Source organism: Exophiala viscosa (genome assembly GCF_022695815.1).
Source record: "Exophiala viscosa unplaced genomic scaffold EDD37scaffold_5, whole genome shotgun sequence".
Lineage (NCBI taxonomy): Eukaryota > Fungi > Ascomycota > Eurotiomycetes > Chaetothyriales > Herpotrichiellaceae > Exophiala > Exophiala viscosa.
Window position 1 is genome coordinate 116,531 of NW_026944357.1, and position 23,240 is coordinate 139,770.

Genomic DNA, 23,240 nt, shown 5'->3' on the forward strand with positions numbered 1-23,240 from the left:
CTCCAGCGTTATTATTATTAGGGCCAATTATTCCAAACAAGGCTGCAACCCCCTTTCTATGACCCCTCCCAGGGAATACGCCGCCAAACCAAAAGGCACTGCATGTAAGTTTCCAACTAAGTCACAATCGCCATCTTTTTCAAACGCTGGAGATTTTTACGTGGAATTAATATTGTCAAGATGGAGGAAGGCACAACATATATTCTCCTCGATAGAACTAAAGTGTTGCCTTTCGTTAACATCCTGCTCAGCTACTATATGTAAGCTCTCAATACATGCAGCGCTCAAGGTTCCTGATTCCATTGCTTTCACATCAACGGAACGGTATGCCGGATATTGTCATTGCCATCAATGCAATGTGTACAGATGTCCTGTCATAGACCGTGATCAATGCTGATTATCTGCAATGCTGAAACTTTTCATGTCGCAAAAATGCATGTTCCGGATTGTGTTGAACATGCCACTTCAAGGATGAGCAGGAGGGACAAGAATGGGGTACCAGTCGACCAAGAAGAGGATGCGCACCAAAAATAGTTGGAAGCAGTATTAAGTCCTCAGCAGGTATGGCCTTGACGTGGTTGACTCATTTGCTGGATCGTGGAGGGGTGGTGGTCAGGTTCTCCTTGCCGCTGGCAGGCTCAACCTTGATGGTGACTGTCTTTGGGCTAGGTGTTCTAGTCTTCTTGGAATCACCCGTGTCGGGCATGATGGGAACAATGGCCGTAGTCTTTGGTGGAACTTCGATGTATGTGTTGGGAGCCGAAATGACTGGCATGTTGGTGCGGACAGTGGTGGTATTGGTGATTGACTGAAGGCCACCCTGCATTGGCCAGGCAGAGCTGCGAGTGACGCTCACAGGCTTGTTCACATTGTTCACACCTGGCAAATCACTGTGGAAAGGAACATTAGCGCTGTACATGATAGGAGAAAGCAGTAAGGCCAAACTTACGCCGGAGAGACTGACGTCGCTGGGGTGAAGGCATTGCTAGCTCCAGCAGGGGACTGGTAGCTTCCATTGGGACTGATGTGATCGCCCATGTTCTGAAGTCGTGTCAAGGTCGGAGACGGAGTGTGCTCAACTGAAAAGCTGTATTCACGACTGCGCCAGTTGCGGCGTTCTTGACTTTGCTGCTTGAGTTGCTTCTGAGCTTTGGTATCGGCAAAGCGAAGGAACAGCTTGACACCGTCGTGCTCGATGTGGGCAGAGTGGTACTCTTTGATGACATGTTCCGCAATCTCACGAGTGTCGAACCTGGGCAAAGTCAGTATAGAAGCTGACGGTCTTGCAACAAGATGGTATACCTGGCAAAGCCAACCTCCTTGCTGACTCCCGATGGCACGTCTCGACAAATCTTGGTGGAAATGGCACGGTAGGGGAGAAAGTGCTTGGCCAGATCCTATAGTATGTTAGCAGAAATATCGAGGTACGGCACGAACACAAACCGATTCATTCCAGTCGATGGGGACACCCGTGCAGTAGATGTTGGTAGAACCTCTGTCTTCGAGGTCCTTGAGACGAGAGTTGCGGGATTTCTGCAAATGTCAGAAGGTGAGCTAACTTGAAGGATCTATCACAAACCTGAGCATAGCTGGCTTGGAAGCCGAGGTGGAAGAACCCTCTGATGCAATTCTCCGCAGCAGCAGGAGAATAGTACATGACGAAGCCGAAACTATATGGTCAGTTGACATGACCATGCTGCAACATGGATGGCACGTACCCTTTGCATTTGCCCGTGTCCTGTTCGATGATGGCCTTGCATGACTCGATCTCACCAAAGCGAGAAGCCCAACGCTCAAGGTCTTCGTCGGTGGTATCCGGCATGAAGCCACGAATGTAGACGTTGGTAATACCCTCTGGGTTTTGGAGACATTTGGCAAGACTGAGCTCCTCCTGGTTGGTCCAAAGAGCCGGGACGGCACGAGGAATGGGTGGATCACGGGAGACCAGCTCGTCAAGGTTGACCATTTCGTATGACTTGTTGTCCATACACTTCATGGGTTGGATTGGTCCGGCAATGTAGTGGGCAGCGGCTGGCATCGTAGACATGTATGGGTAGCCTGGGTAATAGTCGGTCTGAGCCTGAAGTACAGCGGCCTGGTTGGTGGAGACATTCTCTTCATTTGACGACCATGAGCCTCGACGAGCAGGATCGAAGCCTGCGAGAGTGGCTGCCATAGTGTATGGCGATGGCCAGCCGTATCCTGGGAGGGCTCCTGAAGCCATGCCTGTAGTTCCAAGGAAGTTTGGGTACATGCCTGTTGGGAGGTATGGAACTTGTGAGGTGTTATCTCCAGTTGAGGCTTGAGTTGGACCATAGTAGTTGGTGAGAGGAATTGTTTGACCAGATGGAAGGACCATGAGAGGACTGTTGTAGCCTTGACGGGTAGTGCCATTCATGTCATTGTCGACTTGACCAGTCGCTGGAAGGGTGGCCTTCAGGTTCTGCATGTTGGCTAGTGGGTTGGGGTTGGTCATGTTCAATCCTGCACAATCATGAGCAGATGTTCACCACCACACACACCATCTCTTACCTCCGCCGTAAGCCTGGTAGCCGCTTCCATTGTATGGCATCCGAGATTGAGGGTAACCAGCATAAGCTGTGCTTGGGGCAGTTTGAGTAGCAGGCTTTTCAGACATGATCGGTGGGTTCCTGGCAAGAACAGTCAGTCAACCCGGGTCAATGCTGGCTTTGACAGGTGATGAGAGGACGTCTGCTGGCGAAGTGGGCTCCATCATCACTCACCTGCAGATGGACAGTCTGAAACCACGTCAAGAGCCTTTGTTGCTGAGGATTTGGTGGTAGAATTGGAGGAAATCAATAGAGCAGCAATGGGATTGTACAATGACCAAGCCAAGATGTAGTGCAGGATGGATGATAAGGGTGAGAAGATGCTAACAGCGGGTGAGGAGTGTTGAAGCAAAGCTGTAGCTGGTGTATTAAGTGACTTGTGTAGAAGAAAGAGGAAGAAGAGGAGGAGAAGAGAAGTGGGAGAAGGACATGCTCGCTAGGTGGGCAACTGAAAAAACCGACGGCAGGAGCGACACAATAGGAAGTGTGCTCGAATGGTTGACAATGGCAGTCGCGAGGCCTATTCAACTCGTCTCATTCCTCAATTGCAGCCGCATTCAATGCCTACCAAACTGGTGGAAGCCATCACGGCGCGGCACGATCTGGCTGCCATGCCATTGTGCCCAGCCGCGCCTGACTGAGATTAGGCAGGGTTCTTTGAGCGCGAGACTGTTCACTTCTGTCCATGATAAGAGACTGACATCACAAGTACCTCGCGCCAGTCTCTGTCGTGTCTGCCTGGCTTGCAACACCAAGGCCTCATGATGCCCCAACGACGAGGTTGTCACTACAGTTTGTACCCACGATTTCCAGGTCTTCACGCAATTGGGGCACCTAGATGGAGCAATGACAGCCTGTCACCAAGTCAGACGAGGGCACACGTCAATAGAAAAAGCATTGCAAGTCCTGGGTGCTGTGCTACTGGATAGAATATATCTTGGTGAAGTGGCATTGGTAGAGAGGAGGTGTTTCTTGATGTGAAGTTGAATTTCGTCATCGACCATTTGTGATCCACCGCACTTCAGCCTCGGCTCACTTCGGTGAATCATTTGCACCGCCTGGAATTGGAGAAATTTGACGCCCTTGACTGCCTTGACTCCAACAACGAGGCTCTACAGTACATCATTTTCATTCAGACATTTTTTGGGCTGAGACTTGATTGTACAGAGTGGCTGTAGGATACCCTTAGGTACGATCACTATGGACACCGATGACAGCGAGATCGTTTGGGCAAAGGTATGTCTCCCAGCTGCTTCTGGGAGACCTACGTTGACACAGTCCGCAGTTTTTCGGGCAGCACGACTCGATCGTGTCGCTACTCGACAGCCATGCCTCCTTGCTTGTCGAGATGTGCAAGCATTGCGCCGATGGTACCGCTGCACGGGATATGATTCAGTCACGCCTTCTCCATACGGAAACCTTGATTGCAACATTCAAGTCTTCGACAGAGTCATTGGTACGTTCATATGGATGTATCCCCCGGGCGCTTTGGATACTGACACATGTGTGGTAGAGAGAGGTTACGAACCGGGAAGAAGTCATACTCAAAACATCAGACGGTCCATCATCGAAGGTGACCGAGTCGCTTCCACAATCCCCAGCAGAACCAACGGTCGACCCGAGTGGTCTATTTTCTGTCGATCCGAATCCTTCTGACATCAACCATTTGCTCCAAAAGAATGCCACACCTAAGCGTAAAACTGGTGGCTCTGGGTCAGAATTTGTTGGCGTTAATGGAGGAGAACAAGAAGGCCCACCACACAAGAGACCAAGATCAAACGATCCTCCTCAGCCTGAGAATGACGACTCCTTCCTACGAGGAGTGGAAGCCCGAGTTCGAGCAAAAGAAGACCGCAAAAAGGCGAGATCAGATAAGAAACGCAAGAGACAGAGCAACGATGCCATGGAGGATGGAGGTAACGGGTCGCGGCATAAAAAACAAAAGTCCGGTGCACACAAGCCACTCGAAATGAGACACGGTCGGAACAACAAGAGATCGAAGGGCGAATCAGGCAACAACGACGAGCGGCCAACCAAGAAGCGGAAGAAATCCAAGTCTCGATAGACAAACGAGGGCTATTGAATCTATCGCACTCAACACAACACACAAGCGACATACGCTCACTTGCACGAGACAAGTCTTCCGCTGCATTGCAAATCATGCTGTGACACGTCCTTGTACAACCTGATCCGAATCCCTCCACACAGCCAACCCGCGATTTGTACGACGTCAAGCGGACATGCACCTTGAACATCCTGCTATGTGAAGTGCAGAAGAAACTGCCTCCTGAATTGAAGGCACCACTGTCACGGTCCACCCTGGTGTCCAGACCTGAAAGGAGACCAGTCCCTGTACCTGTACCTGGTGAATTCACCATGCTATTGCAACACGTTGATTGGTCATCATTATAGTCAACCGCGGTGCCAGCGCTGATAGCTCACCAGTCGACCACTGGTGAGTGATCTAAATGACTCTCATGAGGGCGCCCAATGGATGACAAGAAAAATGTTCAGTTCCAAGCTCTTGGCTATCCTCCTCTTGAAAACGATGCACCCAAATGCGACCTCTAATGTGTCGGTCTCCGACACTGATGATCCACCACGACAACTGAGCAACATGACATCCTCGCATCGATCGCCAGTCGTGATCAACAACCTCCCTGCGCGACTCCGGCGACAGCAGACTCGAGAAAGTGAGCAGGCTCGTGACGAGCTGTTTCAGTCCGGTATCAAAGTCCGGGATTTCCAGGATGAAATAGACGCAAAGAGGTGCGGCGACCAAGATGCAGGTCGACTGCACTAGCCTTCTGGCCAACTTTCACGGATCGTGGACTTGTAGAGCAAAATGGCTGAAGGCTCTGGCCGGCGTGTGTCGATGTTGACGAGAGAGGTGAGAAGAAAACTCTCACCCCACCGTGACAGCTTCAATCAAGGCTTATTCCTGCTCTCGAGTACTTCCTCATCTTTCTCCTTCAGATCTTCCACTTTCTTCTCGCCCCAGTTCCACACTTCCCATACCTGGTCGACGATCATATCCCAGTATCCTTCACCTTGATCGAGCTTTTCCTGTTCCTCTTTCAGACGGCGCTCTTTCCACCCCTCAGTCTCGCCGCCCATCCATATCTCTCTAGCTTTCTCCTCTAGTAAGGACCCCTTCTTCTTCTCCGCAGGAGTGCCGGCCTCTTCGAGAAGTCGTTTTCGCTCCATCTGTTGCGCTTGGATCTCCTGAGCACGCTTGGGCATGGCAAATGGTCGGCCCAGATGGCCCATTAACCCTGCGCCCGTACGTTGTTTCGTCTGGTAGTTTGCGGACACGGCGAATGCGCCGGCCAGCGAAAATGTGTAGAGGTCGAGTTTCCTCGGAGGAAGGATTATGAGGACAGGCGCGATCAAGACAGTGGCCAGAGATGCTGTATGCAGGAATTTGCGGTAGTCACCCGTCATCTTCTGGCGCTCCTGGAAGGAGATGTCCTCTGGGGTGGGTGCCATTGCTTTTGGGGCCGGAGGGACGTGCAAAGCTGGCAACGGACTTGAAGTTGTAGATCTTTCTGAGAATCTTCTATGATGCGGAGAAGCAGTCGCTGCTGGATGTTTCAGAAGTGGCCGTGTGCTCCAACGGATATGGTACTGCGCCGGAGCTGGGCACGTAGTGCACTTTATCAGCCTTGCGGCTGGACGGGCACCGACGATGCTAAGGGGCATTCACCAAGCGCGGGAACCCCTGGACCGAGCCGGTCACTGAAAGATGCGAGAACACGAGTATTGTTTCCTATTTCGTAGCATGGTCAGTACTTCTTACAACCTTCGAATACTAGTACACAAGTAGTACACTCAGCCGAAGCGGGTACCAGAGTTCGGAGTTGCGCGTTGTGGGAATACCGCGATCTTGAAGTACTTTGTACTTTGTGCCCACCTTCAGCATCGAGAAGATGGACGGCACAGAGAGGAACGCCTCCTGTGCGCTACAAACAAGGTCATCATCTGCAGAAACGAAGCAAAGTTGTGAAAGTCGAGGGACCAGCCTCGCATCGTCAATATGGGCTTCCCTCATACGGAGCCGATGACCTCGTTCTGGCTCTCTGCGGCAGGGGATCTGGCAGATCACCGAACGACCGAAACATTGCCTGAGGAAGCAGATGTCGCGATCATAGGTTCCGGCTATTCGGGCGCAGCAACCGTCTTTCACCTACTTGCGGATGCAAACTCAGGAAGCAGGCCGTCAACAGTCATCTTGGAGGCCCGTCAAGTGTGCTCAGGCGCGACTGGACGGAATGGAGGGCACCTGAAGCCTGATACTTACTGGTCAGCTGCCGAAAGCTATAAGAAGTATGGCGCTGAGACCGCTCTTGACCTGATAAAGTTCGAAAGCCAACAAGTGATGGATGTTAAGCAATTGGTTGAAGAGGAGAATATCGACTGTGATTTCGAACTTACACGGGCGATCGACGTTATTACCGACCAAGAGACCGCAAATTCGGTGCTGAGGACGCACAAGGAGATCAGATCCAAGGGGTTTCGATTCTCTGACGATCTACATGTTATTGCGGACCCAAAGAAGGCCGAACGAGTCTCAGGGGTTAAAGGTGCTAAAATCGCAGTCTCATTCACCGCCGGTTCAATATGGCCATACAAGATGGTGACCCATCTTCTTCGCCGAAGCCTTGAGATGGGTGCCAACCTGCAGACCAACACGCCGGTGCAGGCAGTTGCTCGCGACGCAGATGGAAGATGGAGATTGACAACGAGCAGAGGGGACCTGCTGGCGAAGAAAGTTGTCGTTGCCTCCAATGCATACACTGCCGCGCTGTTCTCGGAGTTCAAGGAAAAGATCGTGCCCGTAAGGGGAGTCGTCTGTCGCATCGCGGTACCAGAGAGCACTGCTCGCAAACCACCGCATCTGAACAACACCTATGCTATTCGGTTCAACCCGGAACATTTCGACTACCTCATCCCCAAAACAGATGGCAGCATTGTCGTGGGCGGTGCAGATAGATGCGCAACAGAGAAACAATCATTCTGGTATGGGAACACTAATGATTCGGAACTTATCCCAGAGACGGAGAAGTACTTCACCAATTATATGCAGAGAATGTTCAGCGGCTGGGAAGATTCTCAAGCTGGCATAACAGACATCTGGTCCGGTGTGATGGGTTGGTCCTCTGATTCTATGCCGTTCGTTGGCAGACTACCTGGCCAGACAGGCATCTTTATCACGGCCGGATTTACCGGTCATGGAATGCCTCGAATTCTCGGCTGTTCGAAAGCGTTGGCTGAGTTGGTCAAATCGGATGGCGAGACAGACGACCTCAGCAGGAAGTATGGCCTACCGAAACCCTACTTGTTGACGACAGAAAGGCTCAGCAGCAAGGACGGCGACATCTTGTCATATGGTAGAAAGGACTCGGCGGATGTCAGATCGAAGCTTTGATGTTTTAGAGGTCCGCAACAGCTTTTCCCACTAGCTGCAGAAAGTTCACATGAGTCAGTCACGTGCCACGCCTTCAACTGCATTTTCGTAGACTTCTCTCCATCCCACAAAACTACGTCTTCTGTAAGAGATTCTTGACATTTTCAGCCTCGCTGTATTCGCCATGTTATGTAGACGTTGACGCAGTCTTCTAGGCTGACAGGACAGCCTCACCAACCGCATTCCTGAATCTATCAAGATGGTATGCAGACTTACTCGACTTCCTGACTTCGTCATGCTAATTCCTTGCAGGCTGCTGTTACAGCTCACCCGTTTGAGCGACGCGTCGCTGACACTCACATCTCAAAGACGTATGTTCTCCTCCTCCTGGTCTGCCTATGTTGCCTTCGATCTCACAAGATGTACTTTTGACAAAATGGGAATCTCTCTGAACACCTTGAGGAGAACTATGTTATTTTGCTTTCTGAAAAAGAGTCAAAGTCTTTACAGCGCTCAAAACGCAATCAGCCACACAAGCTGACATGCGATCTGCAACAGTGATGTGAACAACCTCATAATGGACTATTTGATCACAGAAGGGTACCCGTCAGCTGCTGAAAAGTTCGCCTCCGAAGCCAATATTCGACCTCGCGCCGACTTCAGCTGCATCCAAGAACGTGTCCAGATTCGAGATTCCATTCATCGGGGGGATCTACAAGCAGCCATCGAGTTCATCAATGAGCTGAACCCTGAAGTAAGTCCTGTCCACAATTCGCTGTCCTATTCTAGCATGATTAGATTGGTTTTCATGCACCACTCATAGCCTTCGGGCAGAGATGAGAGCAAACACCTTCAGTCCTCAGTATGATTTTGCACAACATATCCCGCCTATATTTCCTACCATTTCAGGTCATACAGAAGCTGACATGGCGTTGAACTAGCTCCTTGATACCGACAAAAAGCTCCACTTCTCGCTTCTGCGGTTGCAGCTTGTCGAACTCATCCGTCAGAGTTTTGCTTCCTCAGATGCTACTCTCGTAGGCAGAGCCATTGAGTTTGCTCAGAACAACCTAGCACCATACGCGCCTCTCGAACAACAATTCAAAAACGACCTCGAAAGAGCGATGGCACTTCTGATAGTTCCCAAGGACTCGTGGACCAAAGCAGCTTCCTCAAGCTCATCTGGTCAATCAACGTCACAAGTCCAGGCCGATTTCGGTGCTTTGGCTGAACTTGTGGACCCGTCATTACGACGGAAGGTCGCTAAGGACGTCAATGAAGCCATTCTCCAGTCCCAGGACCAGAGAAGAGAAGCAAACATCCGGTACCTTGTAAGAGCTCGCGCATGGGCCGAAGGGCTTGCGAGGGAGAAGAAGGTGGACTTGCCAGAATTTCTCAGCCTTGGTCTTGATGCCGACGCGCACCCAAAGGATAGCCACAACGGACACCATGGAGATACTGAGATGACAGAAAATGGTGCCGAAGACGGTGCTGGCGGTGGTGATGCCGATCTTGCCCGCTATACGAATATTACATCTTGAGGTCCGACCAGAAGTACCAATCATTATGCTGCTTGGATTGAAGGGTAAAGCCGAATACCAACTATGGATACAGAGCACTTAGATGTGCTTACATGACTACTGGAAGCTCGCAAAAGATGTTGAAGCAATCCTCAAAATACCGCCAACGCCTCGCTGAAAGGACACTATCTCCAAGTCATCTCTCCCGTTGAGCTGAGAAGGCCTACCAATTCCACGTCCGGCTGCTAGCTGTGAAGACGGGCGGCTTCCATTGCAACTTGCTCGGATTAATCCTCCTGGTGGCCCCTCTGAGTTTCTCCTTCTCTCGACGCTTCTCCTGCCATTCGAGTAACTCATCTCGAACGACGATGATCCACGCACCTTTGTGGTAGCGCAGCAATTTCAGGACCTCAAGTTGTTCATGGACATCCTTTTCCGTCATAGCCGTCAGACTCGCAATCTCCGCAATACTTGAGGAATACTGCGACGAAGGCGTCGGGAAGCCTAAACTCGAGTGTGGATGCAGATGCTCAGACGACGGTGTATGGCTCGCTGATCCTGGTGGCGGCAACCTTGCAGGATCCGAAAGCAGTTCCACTAGGATTTCTTTCCAATACTGCCTGTATCCCAGCAACCCGAGATCTGAAAGAGGTTTCTCCGGCGATCCGAGCTTGCCTTCACGCTTGCTCAGCTCGTACGAGAAGGCGATAAGCAGTCTTCCCAGACCCTGTCGCTGATACTGCGGCAGCGTCAGGATACACGCCACATTGTACCCTTCGGCCGATTCTTTTTCCTTGCTGAAATATCCGATGAGATGACACCCATGCTCGTCTCGCGTAACCATGCAGTAGAACAAGAAGGGGTCGACATCATAATACAGCGTCTTGTGGTCGAGAAACAGTTTCGATAACAGACACAAGTTGCGACACCACGTGCGCTGCCGTCGACCATCGACTTCGAAGAAGCTCACAAAGTCGTCACGGTAGATCTCGTTGCCAGGCGGGTGACGCAACTCGCATTTCGACCTATGTCGCTCGAAGGCCTTTTTCGAAGAGAAATACGACAGGCAGAACTCGTCGACGTACACCATGTCCACATCCGAGAATTCTTGTGGGTACGGCGAAAAGTACCACGGCTCGATGATGTGCTTGCCCATCTGGATCTTCTCCAGATTTCGGACAAGATGGAGTTGAGCGTGATTCTGCACCATCGAGCCTCCGGTGCGAAGCTTCTCGATTTCCTCTTCGGGCTCCATGATGGGCGCAACTTTTTCTTCCGTCTTCGTAACGTCCGTCATCTCGACATCCCCGCCAGCGGGGATCTCGTTGCTGTCTTCATGGCTGAGAGTGGCCAGCGGTGTGCCTGCCTGTGCGAAAGACGGATCGCCATCTTCCTCCTCGCGGTTCTCTTTGCCGCCGGCCTTGGACGGGACAGGACGTTTGCGGTCGTTTCCGGCTTTGGATGTGAGAAGGTCTGGTGTCGCGGATCCGGGTCTGGAGTCTGTCCGCGGTCGACCGGTAGTTTTCGTTGTTGTGATGGATTTTGCCTGGGCGGCTTTCGTCGACGGCGCTTTTGTCGTGACGGTGGTTTTCTTCTTCTCGGGCTTTTCGGGTGCAGGCCATTCCACCTCTTGTGAGAGGTCGATACGGTCTGCTGCTATCCATTCTACACCGCGTTAGCGTTGGTCTGATAGAAGAAGCGAATTGTTCTTACCGTCAAGACGCTTGTTGAATTCAACATAGTGAACGCTGCAGGTCGTTAGCTTGTAATCCAAACCCAACTGAATCACATCAACGTACTAGAATGTTAACAATCCATTTCTCTGCTTGATCGAGAGGATCTCGGCTTTTCTCGGCTCGCCATTCTGTTGACACAGAGCATGTTAGTCTATTTCGTAGACCTCCACATCGAGTCTTTGCGCGCGTAGTCGGTCAATCGGGATTGGAACGAACGAGACCTCCAGTCTTCGAAGTCCTTTGTTCCCGTTCGCTCCAGGAACAGAAAAGAGTCACGTGATGCATACAACGAGGAAATGAAAACCGTGAAGAAAACGTACCTTTTCCGCAACGACTTTCACACCGATCCTATTATCGATATATTAGTATCATTTTTCACGTCTCTGAATCATGACCTTTCCAAAGATATGGACATTGATGACTTACTGAAGTTGCGTGAGCGTGGCGAAGCCCTTGATCACAGGCTCAGGTGTGCCGACTGCCTCGGAGCCGTGGTCCCCGCCCGCCATTGTGATCGCTGGATCGGTGCGACAATTTTGATCGCTCGATAGGAGTTTTGAGAGTGTTGTGGTGAAGAAACGATGGCTGAATGGGTTTTGATATCTGTTCTGGCGGCGAGCAGTGCTGCGGGTGAAAAGTTGGAGGGCAGTTAGAAAGGCGCTAAAGGTTCAACAGGCGCCTCTTGGCCGCTGGATTATTGGCCTCGAGCGGCAAAGTTTTGGGGTTACGGCTAGGCTGCACTTCAATCGGATTAGGCGTCACAATCGCAAACCTGCACAGACATACGATAGTTCAGCCTCGCATTCACTGCAAACTGCCAACGACGCTCTGATACACTTAAACCTTGAAGATAATAATCCGTATATATTACTGGCATCTACTGCCAACCATTGTGCCATAATGCCATGGATATGATATGGAAAGGGAAGGTTCTTAGCAAAGTCTTGAACGCTCAACACCAAACTCATTCTCCCACGGGCATGCTTTCAAGCTGATCGACCAGACCCCTCCAGTTGCTCGCTTGTAGTTCCGTATACTTGACCCGCTCTTGACTCCAGTCTTGATGCATACGGCTGGTAGCGTAGATAGAGGTCTGAAAGGTCACAATTTCATCTCTGACGCATTCCTTGATGAACACTCCACGAGCATGTTGTTGAACAATGCTTTCTTTATCCGACATGATACTGCTCTCGACTTTCTCCATCTCTCCGGCTTTGACTTGCCCGGGTGGTTTCTGTCGCAGTTGTTGTAATTTGTGCTCCGAGTTTTCGATTCGCCTCTCGAGCTGAGGTATATTGTCCCGTGCATACCGATCTCTTCGGTCGAACATGTCTCGCATCGACACAAAACTGTCACGGACCGCTTTCAGATCTTCAAGGAAGCCCGTGTCCCAGGCTTTTGTTTCGTCGTCTAATAACGTCTGATGTGTCGATAGATGTTTGGCGCTTGCAGTTATGCCCTCGTTCAGCAGAGGTACGTCATTTGTATCGATGGCATAGGTGTCATTCGAGCTTTCGGTAAGATGCATCAACGTAGTACTGAATTTCGCGTTCTCCGCGGCGAGCCCTTCATTGCGCTTGACTAGCCGTTCCGAAATGATGCAGAGATTGATGTATAACTCTGCTGACCGTCTCACGCCAGCGCGGACTTGCTCGAATAGATCGTGTAGATTGGCAGGCAGACTGTCCTCAAGTGCAGGAGGTAGCGCCTTGCCAGTGAACTCTTCTTGTACTGATATCGTGGCCTGCTTCCGCCACACGGCCAATTCCTGCTCCTAATGTCAGTTGTCAGCCCGTTGGTATTTTGGGCGGTTGGGAAGGACTTACGGTAGGGACAGTCAAGAACATCACTACCAAGGTTTCTTGACTCAGGATAGGATGTTGGACTAGAGCGTTCGTGAACCGAATGAGGCCCCTTCTTCGCTTCTCGAGGAAGACGTGTGTGTCGCCCGAAAGGTGTGTCCCGTTTACTACGAAAGCGTATCAGCAGGAGCCGGGAGTAGTGACGGGATTGCATACCTTGAACTCGCTTTGGCGGTAACAGCGGCAAACGTCGGAAAGGATATCGCTTTTGCAAACAATCAAGTAGCCAAACAAAGTCGCTGTACCGCCTGACAACACTGCTTCCCCGCCGGAGTGTTTTGACTTCGTAGTTGCGGTGTTGAAACAGGAACACGCCCTCTTTGTCTGGGAGCATGCTTACCGTGACCTGTTCGCCGGTGCCGGAAGGTAGAACGATACTCCGGCCCACGGACGTCTGATTGTTGGGAGCAGATCGGCCGGGCTGTTGATCATCGCCTGCATCGCCAAAGCCACCCCCAAGTGTTGGCTGCTCTGAGAAGCCTGCCGTACTTCCGTTGTAGCTATTCCAGCCTCCGACGGCACCACTGGAAATCGTATCATTTGGCGAACCAGCACCAGGACTCTCCTGATCCCCTCTCGTAGTGAAGGCACTTGTTGTCCTTCCTATACCGTTAGGGGCGGTCTTAAGGCTGGGTTCGGATAGACCATTGGTTGGCATTGTGTGTGCCGCCGTCGACGGAGGTGGTAATTTGTTGTTTGACGGACTTGCCCAGGGATCTGATGTCGGGTCTGTACCGAAGGATTCGTTTCGAGGCTGCTGAGGCCTTGCCGGGGTGGGTTTTGCTTCCGTAGCAGGAATCGGTTGCGGACGAGCGTTGGATCGTAATTGGTCTATGTAGCCTACCTTGGGCTCAGGTAGTTCTAAGATTATGTCAGTCCCGATGCATCATATCAATCATTTGCGCACTCACTCCGCCTTCGTTCGTCAACACCGTCAAGCGTGATGTCTTCGCCCTCTTGACCCAGTCCGATCAGCGCAAGCAATACATTGAACTCGCTCCTGCCAACACCGTTCGCACTCTCCTGTCCGCCCGGTATTACAAAGCTCAGGATCTTGTGTTGTTCTTGCTCGCTTAAATTGCTGCTTTGCAGTATACTCTTCACTGCAGCCACACCGATGCCAACTCCAGTTCTCTCAGTCACATTGAGGACGGTGTCGTATGCATCCACGTAGTTTTCGGGAACGTCTGTGGCAGGGAGAAGGTTCTTAACCAAATTCTGGCGCGCATTCCTCTTAGGCGTTGGCATCGACCATGGCGAATCACCGCCTGCATCCGCAAAGAGTGAGGACGAAGTCGGAGGCTGAGCAGGTTCATCGCCGAAAAGCGTCTTGGAATTCAATGGAGCACTCTCCGTGGGAGAGGAACCAAATAAAGACATGCTGAAGTGCAGGAATCAGAACAGAAAGTGCAGGCAGGATATTTTCGATGATGCCGAACACTGTTCAGGTCAACGACAGTTCGCGCATTGAGCTGCGTCAAGATGGCGAGCACAAGACTGCTGCACTGACGCACGCTATCGTGAAGGTTGGAGACTCGGGATGGAGCTCCTAAATGGTTTGGGGGCTACTTAGGGTAGGCGCCTTGGCATGTCATAGGCGGGCCCGAGCGGGATAAGATATCAGGATAGGCTCCCTAGGCCCAAATGAAGCATTTCTTCGTTTACCATGGATGAAAGTCTTCTTGGATTTCAATCTACACCTTGACGCTAAAGTCTTTATAGGTCCATTTCTCCGTGTACTCCCTCTTCGCTTTCTTGGGCTGAAGCACCGGCTTTCGAGCTTCCAGTTTCCCATTCACCAGGAGAGTCCTGAACCGATCGTTAAGCAGGTTTCCTTCTGGCTTCAGTCTCCGTAACGATTCTTGAAGCTCGTCAGGGAGGACAACCTCGAGTCGTCTCTCTGGTATGACAGAATTGCCCATCTTGCGGCGTCGTAACACTCGGTCATTACCCTCTTGCGTCTCCTCGTCATCTGCACCCTTCATAGCCAAAGCCGTCTCGTGCTCTTGACGCTTGATCAGAGCCGATATCATCTGCTCGACCTGCTTTTGCTTATCGCCCATCCGCTTTTCATGTTTCGCTTGTCTCTCAGCCTCCTTCCTTCTCTTGATCTTGTTTCTTTGGGTCGCTGTCTTTCGTTCGGGACGTTTCCGCTTCAGCATTTGCGCATCGTCATTGTCTGTCTCGAACCCCTCCCAAGCACTTTCTTCATCCGCAGGGTTTGGTTCCGGCAATGCCGCCAACTCTTGGATCCTCGCTTGCTTCTCTGCCTCTATTTGAGCTTGACGCAGACGGATTTTCTCTGCCTCGACTTCACGCTCTCCTTCTTCGTTCAACAGGTCGTCCCAATCCTCGAACGTCGGATTGTAGCTTGCGCCCGCCTTCGGTGGCTGCACAGCGCGTACCGGTTGACCGTCCGCTGTCATAGCGATAGGCGCTTTCCGAATAGTAGGGGGCGCAACCTTGGCTTTTGCTTTTGGCACATATTCCAAAACAGATGCCTGCTCTTCTTGAGTTTTGGGCACAGAGTCGACACCCCATATATCAAAACCTGTTCCATCACCATCTATTTTCTCGTTGTCCAAGAACGACGTTGTATTGATATTGTTTCTGAGTCTCTGGACTTCCTTCTTGCTCACCCAATCTGGCTTTTGTCTTTTGTTCGTGATCTCGAGGACTCCATCTGTGATTGCTCCATGTGGTCTCTTTCTACTTCCCAATCCCGGCACCGCAGACCGTCTACTAAGGATTTCGTCCACCTTCAGAGGCTTTTGTAACTTATACTTTTTCGCAATATCTGTTGATCCTGTTGTATCGAGTGCAAACAGTTCTTCGGATGCCTTTTCGGCCACGGGCCCGCCTTGTATGATTTCTTCCCGCAAATTTTCGAGGCCTTCCTGAACTTGTGTAATGTCGACATTTTTGCGCCAGGCTTTCTTGCCTTTTCTTGATGGCTGTTTGTGCTGTTGAGGGGCACCGATTTCAGAAGGCATCTTGCTGGTTGAGAAGTGCTGTTCTGAAAAGAGCGGTCGACCAATTTGTACTGAACGCGCAACTGAAAAAAGTGCCGCCGCATTCACATGAGATTTCTCCGCATGCCGCCAAGGCTCGTCAAGAATTATTTGGTCTGACAGTGACTCTCCTAGCAGAGTTCCGCCTGTTTACTGCTTCATCTTTTGGCTTGACACTCTCAGACAAGAATTTTCCGCCTCGAAGATTAACGACCTGCGCCTACATCTCTCCCTCACTGCAGTCTACATTTCACCAAGTCAGAGTTTGACAACCGCTTGCACTTCGCAGCGGCCTCCGACAAAATGCCCGTTGTCAAAGGAGGTGTTTGGACGAATATCGAGGATGAAATCCTCAAAGCAGCTATATCGAAGTATGGGTTGAACCAGTGGGCTCGAGTATCGTCGTTGTTGGCGCGAAAAACCCCGAAACAATGCAAGGCAAGATGGACCGAATGGCTGGATCCTGGCATCCGCAAGATCGAATGGTCGAAGGAGGAAGACGAGAAACTCCTGCATCTGGCAAAGCTGATGCCCACACAATGGCGGACGATAGCACCTATTGTCGGTCGCACAGCCACTCAGTGCCTCGAACGATATCAGAGACTTCTCGATGAAGCAGAAGCACGCGAGAACGATGAGTTGGGTCTCGGAGGACCAGAAGGTGGAGAGTCCGCAGCACCAACTGGAGACCAGGTTCGGAAGCTGCGTCCCGGAGAACTCGACCCTGATCCAGAATCCAAGCCCGCAAGGCCTGATACAATAGACCTGGATGAGGATGAAAAGGAAATGCTCAGCGAGGCACGTGCGCGTCTAGCAAACACACAAGGCAAGAAAGCCAAACGAAAAGCTAGAGAAAGACAGCTAGAAGAGTCAAGAAGGTTAGCTGTGCTTCAAAAGCGACGTGAGCTCAAAAATGCCGGCATCAATATCAAGATCACGAACCGGAAGAAGGGCGAGATGGACTACAACGCAGATATTCCCTTCGAAAAGCTAGCTACAGCGGGTTTCCACGACACGCAGGAGGAAGAGGCAAAGAATGAGCGGGAGCGGGAGATGTTCGATCCACGGAAGCAACAGCTGGCGAGGAAGAGACAAGGCGACCCCGAAGACAACGAGGGCTCCAAACGCCAGAAGCAAGGCAAGGACAACTCATCCTCGGCAGCATTAGCTGCAGCGGCCAAAGCTGGCCAGATGCAACGCATCCGCGAGGCAGAACAACGAAGTAAGCGGCGGGCTTTGAACCTTCCAGCTCCTCAAGTCAGCGAAGGCGAGCTAGAAGAGATTGTCAAGATGGGCATGGCTGGCGATAGAGCGATCAAAGCAGCTGGCGAAGACGATGAGGACGGACCTGGTCTAGTATCGAACTATACAAACATGGTTGGAGCGACCCCTATACGAACTCCACGCGCGCCAGCCCAAGAAGACCATATAGCCAACGAGATTCGAAATATAAGAGCTTTGACCGAAACTCAGTCGTCATTGCTCGGTGGTGAAAACACACCTCTACACGAAGGCACCAGCTCAACAGGATTCGATGGCATTGCTCCGCGAAGGCAGGAAATGGTTACGCCGAATCCTATGGTCACACCGTTCCGCCATGGCGGACCAGCTGGACAACTACCCGGAGCGACTCCAATGCTCACGCCACGGGACAACTTCACAATCAATGAGCAGGGACAGCGGCAACTGGTGGCACAGACACCTCGCGACCTCCGTCTAGCTGAAACTGCAACGAAATCATCCCTGAGAGCTAAGCTGGCCTCGCTTCCCAGACCAAAAGAGACAGACTGGGAGCTGGAAGTCCTACCATCGGAGCAAGAAGAGTCACTTAACGCGGCGAAAGCGGATAAGGAAGACCAAGAAGAAATTGACAGACGTCAACGCGAGGCACAAGAAGCCGCTGCCGCTGCAGAATTTCGACGGCAGACTCAGGTCTACCAACGCTCTCTACCCCGGCCCGTTACGGTCGATTACAACTCTCTTGCTTCCGAAGCAACGTCAATTACTGATCCAATCCAACAAATGATTGCCCAGGAAGCCGCCCTCCTTATGGCGCACGACGCGCAGAAATTTCCTCTGCCGGGATCAAAGGTGCTTGGCAAACCTCCTCGACTAACGTCGCTATCCGATGATCTGTTGTCAAAGGCGAGAGAAGAAGTAGAAGCCGCATGCAACGACGCAGATCTGCAAATCTATGTTGATGCTGTGCAAGAACTACATGCTACCGAGCCGGAACCAGGTGCCCTGTTCGAGAACGCCACCATTGAAGAATACAAAACTGCCTTCCAAAAGGCGCAGACAAAGCTCCTGAATGCTGCCGAGGCAGGCAACAAGCTGGAAAAGAAGCTGTCGCTGCACTTGGGCGGTTATCAAGCACGGCAGAAGACGCTGGTCCAGAAGATTGGCACTGTATACAAGCAGATCGAGGAGCAGCGTGCCCAGTTGGAGGGGTTCAAGTCATTGCAAATTGCTGAAGAGGGTGCGCTGGCGAAACGACTTGAGAGTCTTAGGGATGAGGTAAATCTCGTGAGCCGAAGGGAGAGAGAGGCGCAGGAGGACTATCGTGCTACAAGGGACGAACTGCGTGAGTTGGACGAGAAGCAGAAGAGCATCCCTCAGGTCAACGGGGTCAATGGGCATGCTTAGCTCGGAGTTGCCTGTCGACAAACATGTAATGGGCTACTGTATCAATCGACCAAGCGTCATTGATGACATTGTTATAAGAACCCCTTTCATTCTCGGTTCTTGGTCCCTATTATAGTTCCATCCAACTTGCGATCTGCGGGTGCCAAATAGTGCCTCACTGTCTCATGCCGCAAAACCCCTTTACTTTCATTGCTCGGTTCGGGACATGCAACACGTTGCAAGATCTACCACTCCATCTGTCCGAGGATGCCAGGCCAACGATACCTTGATCGAAGCCATTAGGTTTTCAGCGAGGACATCTGTACTCCTCGCTCAACATCCGACCACAAAGAGGGGCTTCCTGCACTCCGCACGGAAAGTACCGAATCATGAGATGTCAAGATCTACACAGGTGGTCTGACCATCACGAGGTCGCTAGGATCCAACGGCGACCCAGAGCAGTTTTTCCCATCACCGGACGCAAGATCATGTCAGACACGACTCGTTCGTGGTATAAGTCCGACATGAGTACTTACAGTGCTCGGCTAACGACCAACCATGGTTCCAACAACTACAAGACCAGCATTATCTGCTCTCAAGCCCATCCTAGGGTCTTGCTCAGCAAGAGCAAGTCTGTCACACCGTACTAAGCCATCTCTCCGACTCTGTAGCAGCCTCAGAGTACACTACTATTCCAGCCACAACGCCCTTGCACCGAGGAAGACCGTCAACCAAGCCAGAAGAGGAACAAACTTCACACCCAACCAACGTCCAGCTCTACATCGACCAGTAGTGCCTGCTAGCGCATCCAAATCGAGCACACGAGCATACATTTCGACCTCCAATATGCAAGCACTTGTATACAAAGGTGAAGGTCAACTCGCCCTGGAAGACCACCCAGTCCCACAACTCCAGGAGCCAACTGATGCTATCGTGAAAGGTGACATCTCTTCCCTTTCCAATGCACGATGGTCTTCTCACTGCCAATAGTCGTCTACACCACGATCTGTGGAACAGACCTGCACATCATGCATGGCGACGTTCCAACCGTTACGCCAGGCAGGATCTTGGGGCATGAAGGTAAGCACCAAGCACCAATAACGCTGCCCGTCCCATGCAAAACCGCAAGGCTGATAGTGTGTTAAGGGGTTGGCATTGTACAAGAACCCGGCGCAGCGGTATCTCGCTTTAAGAAGGGCGACCACGTACTCATCAACTGCATCACCAGCTGCGCGACCTGCGAGTACTGTCGCCGCGGAATGTACAGCCACTGCACTCAGGGAGGGTGGATTTTAGGTAACACCCTCGACGGCACACAGGCCGAGTATGTGCGCATCCCACAGGCAGACAGCAGTCTGCACCATGTTCCCCAGGGTGTCGACGAAAAGGCTCTGGTCATGTTCTCCGACATATTCCCTACGGGTCTCGAGTGCGGAGTCCTGAACAGTAAAGTCCAGCCAGGCAGCAGTGTCGCCATCGTGGGCGCGGGACCTGTCGGCCTTGCAGCACTGATGACGAGCAAGCTGTATTCACCCAGCACGATCATCGTGATCGATCGGGACCCCAAGCGTTTGGAAATCGCGAAGAAGCTTGGAGCCAATCACATTATCAACAGCGGAGAGACCTCAGCTGAAGAAGCGGTGATGAAGCTCACGAATAAAGTTGGGTGTGATGCCGTTATTGAGGCTGTTGGCGTGGCGGCCACGCTGGAGATGGCGCAGGATCTGGTCGCGCCGGGCGGGACGATTGCGAACGTCGGCGTGCATGGGACGAGCTGCACTTTGAAGATTGAGAAGTTGTGGGATCGCAATATGTCCTTGACCACGAGGCTGGTTGATACGGTCACCACGCCGATGTTACTGAAGCTGTTCGCGGCCGGAGGTATAGAGCCTGGGAAGTTGATCACGCATGAGCTGCCGTTCAAGGAGATGGAGAAGGCGTACAGCACATTCAAGGCGGCGGCTGAGCATGAGGCTCTGAAGATGCTGATCACAATTTGAGCAGGGTCAAGCCTTTGCTCTGACATGATTATGGATTGCCACCAGCGCAGCGATGTGCATGTTTATATGTTCATTCATGATCAATGCTGCTGGACAGCATCAGTTCTCAGGAACTGAAACCCAAGCCCTTGACCTCTGCGTCACCCATAAGCGCGCTTTTCACCTCCTCTTCTCCAACCTTGAATCTGACTTTGCCTGCTCTTTCACCTCTGTTTCTCGTCTCCATCGCTATGATGCCCGCTTCTACCAGCTCCATTGCCGCGGCGCCGAGGGCAAGGATTCGTGGCATCTTGGATGACGTTTTTCCAGTGGAGTCATCGACAAGCAGAAAATCATGGATGGCACTGTTGTCAGCGACGTCGGCGATGCGCTTGGCTTCGACGACTACTTCGCCTAAATTGGACTCGGCGACACCGGTGCGACGGGTACGAGCAAGAAGAGCAGCGAGGAAGAGCTTAGATGACAACGGCAACGATCGTAGATGTTGAACAATCGGAGACGAGGTGGCTTCATTGATGGCTTGTCTTATCGTTGCGATAGTGACTCTAGCCATTTTTCTGGGAGCATCATCTTGTTGATTGTCTTTCGTGCTGATCGTAGCGGGTTTGTTCCTCCCTTTCCGGCTGGGGGTATCGGCAGCGACTTCGATATCCGTACCCACGTCGTTTGCAGAAGTAGGATTGATTTTCTGCTGTGATTGTTCTGCGATCTCGACAGCGCGGCGGCAGATATCCAGCGCACGACGAGCATCACCTGAAACTGCGGCTACTTTCTGACTGGCGAATTGTACGGCGTCCTTGTCGACAATGTTCCCCGGCACGCCTTCCAGTCTTGAGGATATGATTTCCATCAGCTGCGTATGCGTGTAACCAGGAAAGGTGATTCTGGTTAGCCCTAATCTCGAGCTGATTTTGTTGGACAAAGTCCGCTCCGGAAGGTCCATCGTATTGGCAACGGCAAGCACAATCAACTTCGAGTGCCGCATTGCCGGCCAGTTGAAGAAATTGTACATGACGCTTTGGTTCCTCGTGACAAGCTGATCGAGTTCGTCCATGAGGACGACGCAGGGAATTCGTCGGGGCGAAGGGTGCGAGAACTCTTGTTCCAGCAGACTTAGGGCGTGGTTGGGGCTGACTCGATCACCTTTCAATGCTTCCCAGAGGAGTGAGTATGACTGATGTGGTTCTGTGACCTTCATGCCGTTGATCTCGACAAAGTTGAAGTCGTCAAGTTCTTCGTTTAAGACAGCTTGGTGGAGAGTGCCGACCACTTCACGAACTGTGGCCGTCTTACCCGTGCCCGGCGTACCCGAGATGTAGATGCAGGCCCCAGACCCGTCGACAATGGCCGAGTAGAGATGCGAGTAGACCGTGGTAAACTCGTTGGATCGACACGGGAGGGAGGTCGGGAATGCAGAAACATGCAGAGTTGTGCGTGCGTGTGAGTATGGGGTTGACATGTATTGTGCCGGCGACAGGATTCGCGTTCCTAAAGGAGTGATCTCAATAGGCTTCTTGATCATAATCCGCTTGTGCGTCGGTGTACTGTACTTTGAGCCTTTGATGGACGACCGTGGAGTCGAAACAGCGGAGGTCATCTTCTTCCGCTTACGTGGTGTTGTTGGCTCATCTTGCACAGTCTCTTTCTTTTGGTCATATTCAAGGTCTTCTTGCTTTTCGAAGGTCTGCTTTCTCTTGTTCTTCGTCTGCTCCTTCATCCAGTCGATGAGGTCCAGCAAGTCTTCTGGGCCTTTGTAGATGTCTTCCCAGACGAATTCTTCGGTGAATTGCAAGTTTCTTTGCTTGACCCCTCGCCGACAATGGATTGTCTTTGCAAATTGGTTGACCCCAGACTTAGACTTTGGCGGCTTCCCATCCGGGTACTTCTTGAGAAACGCATCGGTTGACAAGACTGTTGCCTTGCCATTGATTGCGGTTAGAGGGTTCATATTGAAATCTGTTGTGATGTATGACTCGTTTGGAAGCACATCTGGTCGGATCTTTGATCTTTTCCCAAATGCCAACTCCTCAGGCGTACAGAACCATTGGATGTACACCGACATGTCCTCGTCGCCATCCTCGTCGGTTTCGGAGAACGAACAGACGAGTCCAACCCAGTCTTTGCCTTGCTCGGGTGATTTCAGCAAGATAGCATCTCCTATTCTGACAACAAATGAGTTCATCTGAGCACCGACGATAGGACGTTTTCTTGAAGTCGGTCTGACATTGCTTGTTTTTCGTTTCTTCGAAGGCGGTTCTCCTTTGTTGGCTGGTTCGTCTTCCTCATATTCATATATCCATTGCCAGGGGTGATCCTCGTATCCGAGTTCGTCATCGGAATCTTCGCGATGAAGACCACCTTTGGTCGCAAACTTCTTTTGTCTCTGCATAGTGACTGTGTCTTACAAGACTGCTAATATACTTTCGAGTTATGGTAGGGACACTAGACTGTGCTAGACAGGAGTCGATTACAAGATGTCTCAATTCCACTTTACGCGTAGTTTGACGCG

At 51.6% G+C, this 23,240-nt stretch overlaps 11 protein-coding genes across 11 annotated transcripts; 5 read left to right on the top strand and 6 right to left on the bottom strand.

The window, feature by feature from the left end:
- Positions 1 to 583: 583 nt before the first annotated feature.
- Positions 584 to 2,638, bottom strand: EDD37DRAFT_657697 (uncharacterized protein; the record flags this gene model as incomplete). Its single annotated transcript, XM_062818910.1, has 7 exons — positions 584 to 890; positions 950 to 1,252; positions 1,303 to 1,397; positions 1,444 to 1,533; positions 1,580 to 1,670; positions 1,719 to 2,484; positions 2,533 to 2,638. 7 exons carry the CDS (start codon positions 2,636 to 2,638, stop codon positions 584 to 586), a joined length of 1,758 nt encoding a protein of 585 aa, XP_062669868.1.
- A 1,132-nt stretch (positions 2,639 to 3,770) lies between these two features.
- EDD37DRAFT_649878 (uncharacterized protein) lies at positions 3,771 to 4,635 on the top strand (the record flags this gene model as incomplete). The annotated part of the gene is made up of 3 exons (XM_062818187.1): positions 3,771 to 3,806; positions 3,856 to 4,026; positions 4,084 to 4,635. 3 exons carry the CDS (start codon positions 3,771 to 3,773, stop codon positions 4,633 to 4,635), a joined length of 759 nt encoding a protein of 252 aa, XP_062669869.1.
- Positions 4,636 to 5,498: 863 nt separating this feature from the next.
- EDD37DRAFT_609003 (uncharacterized protein) lies at positions 5,499 to 6,059 on the bottom strand (the record flags this gene model as incomplete). Its single annotated transcript, XM_062815097.1, has 1 exon — positions 5,499 to 6,059. The coding sequence occupies one exon, from the start codon at positions 6,057 to 6,059 to the stop codon at positions 5,499 to 5,501; it is 561 nt and encodes a 186-aa protein (XP_062669870.1).
- Positions 6,060 to 6,172: 113 nt separating this feature from the next.
- On the top strand, positions 6,173 to 8,099 carry EDD37DRAFT_629890 (FAD dependent oxidoreductase). Its single transcript, XM_062816546.1, has one exon. It carries the CDS (start codon positions 6,607 to 6,609, stop codon positions 7,996 to 7,998), a length of 1,392 nt encoding a protein of 463 aa, XP_062669871.1. The 5' UTR covers positions 6,173 to 6,606; the 3' UTR covers positions 7,999 to 8,099.
- A 17-nt stretch (positions 8,100 to 8,116) lies between these two features.
- Positions 8,117 to 9,619, top strand: EDD37DRAFT_392621 (CTLH/CRA C-terminal to lish motif domain-containing protein). Its single transcript, XM_062812250.1, has 5 exons — positions 8,117 to 8,239; positions 8,290 to 8,350; positions 8,411 to 8,477; positions 8,536 to 8,731; positions 8,919 to 9,619. The coding sequence occupies exons 4-5, from the start codon at positions 8,555 to 8,557 to the stop codon at positions 9,516 to 9,518; spliced, it is 777 nt and encodes a 258-aa protein (XP_062669872.1). The 5' UTR covers positions 8,117 to 8,239; positions 8,290 to 8,350; positions 8,411 to 8,477; positions 8,536 to 8,554; the 3' UTR covers positions 9,519 to 9,619.
- Positions 9,620 to 11,969, bottom strand: EDD37DRAFT_392583 (histone acetyltransferase htatip). The gene is made up of 5 exons (XM_062812249.1): positions 11,660 to 11,969; positions 11,554 to 11,581; positions 11,297 to 11,370; positions 11,211 to 11,245; positions 9,620 to 11,162 (listed from the first exon to the last, which is right to left on the bottom strand). Exons 1-5 carry the CDS (start codon positions 11,740 to 11,742, stop codon positions 9,721 to 9,723), a joined length of 1,662 nt encoding a protein of 553 aa, XP_062669873.1. The 5' UTR covers positions 11,743 to 11,969; the 3' UTR covers positions 9,620 to 9,720.
- Positions 11,970 to 12,197: 228 nt separating this feature from the next.
- Positions 12,198 to 14,625, bottom strand: EDD37DRAFT_665602 (uncharacterized protein; the record flags this gene model as incomplete). Its single annotated transcript, XM_062819253.1, has 4 exons — positions 14,007 to 14,625; positions 13,252 to 13,956; positions 13,060 to 13,202; positions 12,198 to 13,007 (listed from the first exon to the last, which is right to left on the bottom strand). Exons 1-4 carry the CDS (start codon positions 14,473 to 14,475, stop codon positions 12,198 to 12,200), a joined length of 2,127 nt encoding a protein of 708 aa, XP_062669874.1. The 5' UTR covers positions 14,476 to 14,625.
- A 122-nt stretch (positions 14,626 to 14,747) lies between these two features.
- EDD37DRAFT_629911 (ribosome biogenesis protein Nop53/GLTSCR2) lies at positions 14,748 to 16,211 on the bottom strand. The gene has a single exon (XM_062816547.1). The coding sequence runs from the start codon at positions 16,086 to 16,088 to the stop codon at positions 14,790 to 14,792; it is 1,299 nt and encodes a 432-aa protein (XP_062669875.1). The 5' UTR covers positions 16,089 to 16,211; the 3' UTR covers positions 14,748 to 14,789.
- Positions 16,212 to 16,285: 74 nt separating this feature from the next.
- Positions 16,286 to 19,213, top strand: EDD37DRAFT_629912 (pre-mRNA-splicing factor cef1). Its single transcript, XM_062816548.1, has one exon. The coding sequence runs from the start codon at positions 16,410 to 16,412 to the stop codon at positions 18,750 to 18,752; it is 2,343 nt and encodes a 780-aa protein (XP_062669876.1). The 5' UTR covers positions 16,286 to 16,409; the 3' UTR covers positions 18,753 to 19,213.
- Positions 19,214 to 19,577: 364 nt separating this feature from the next.
- On the top strand, positions 19,578 to 20,731 carry EDD37DRAFT_564632 (alcohol dehydrogenase; the record flags this gene model as incomplete). The annotated part of the gene is made up of 3 exons (XM_062814019.1): positions 19,578 to 19,671; positions 19,722 to 19,811; positions 19,878 to 20,731. The coding sequence occupies 3 exons, from the start codon at positions 19,578 to 19,580 to the stop codon at positions 20,729 to 20,731; spliced, it is 1,038 nt and encodes a 345-aa protein (XP_062669877.1).
- EDD37DRAFT_392779 (origin recognition complex subunit 1) lies at positions 20,510 to 23,191 on the bottom strand. The gene has a single exon (XM_062812251.1). The coding sequence runs from the start codon at positions 23,118 to 23,120 to the stop codon at positions 20,838 to 20,840; it is 2,283 nt and encodes a 760-aa protein (XP_062669878.1). The 5' UTR covers positions 23,121 to 23,191; the 3' UTR covers positions 20,510 to 20,837.
- Between the last annotated feature and the right edge of the window lie 49 nt (positions 23,192 to 23,240).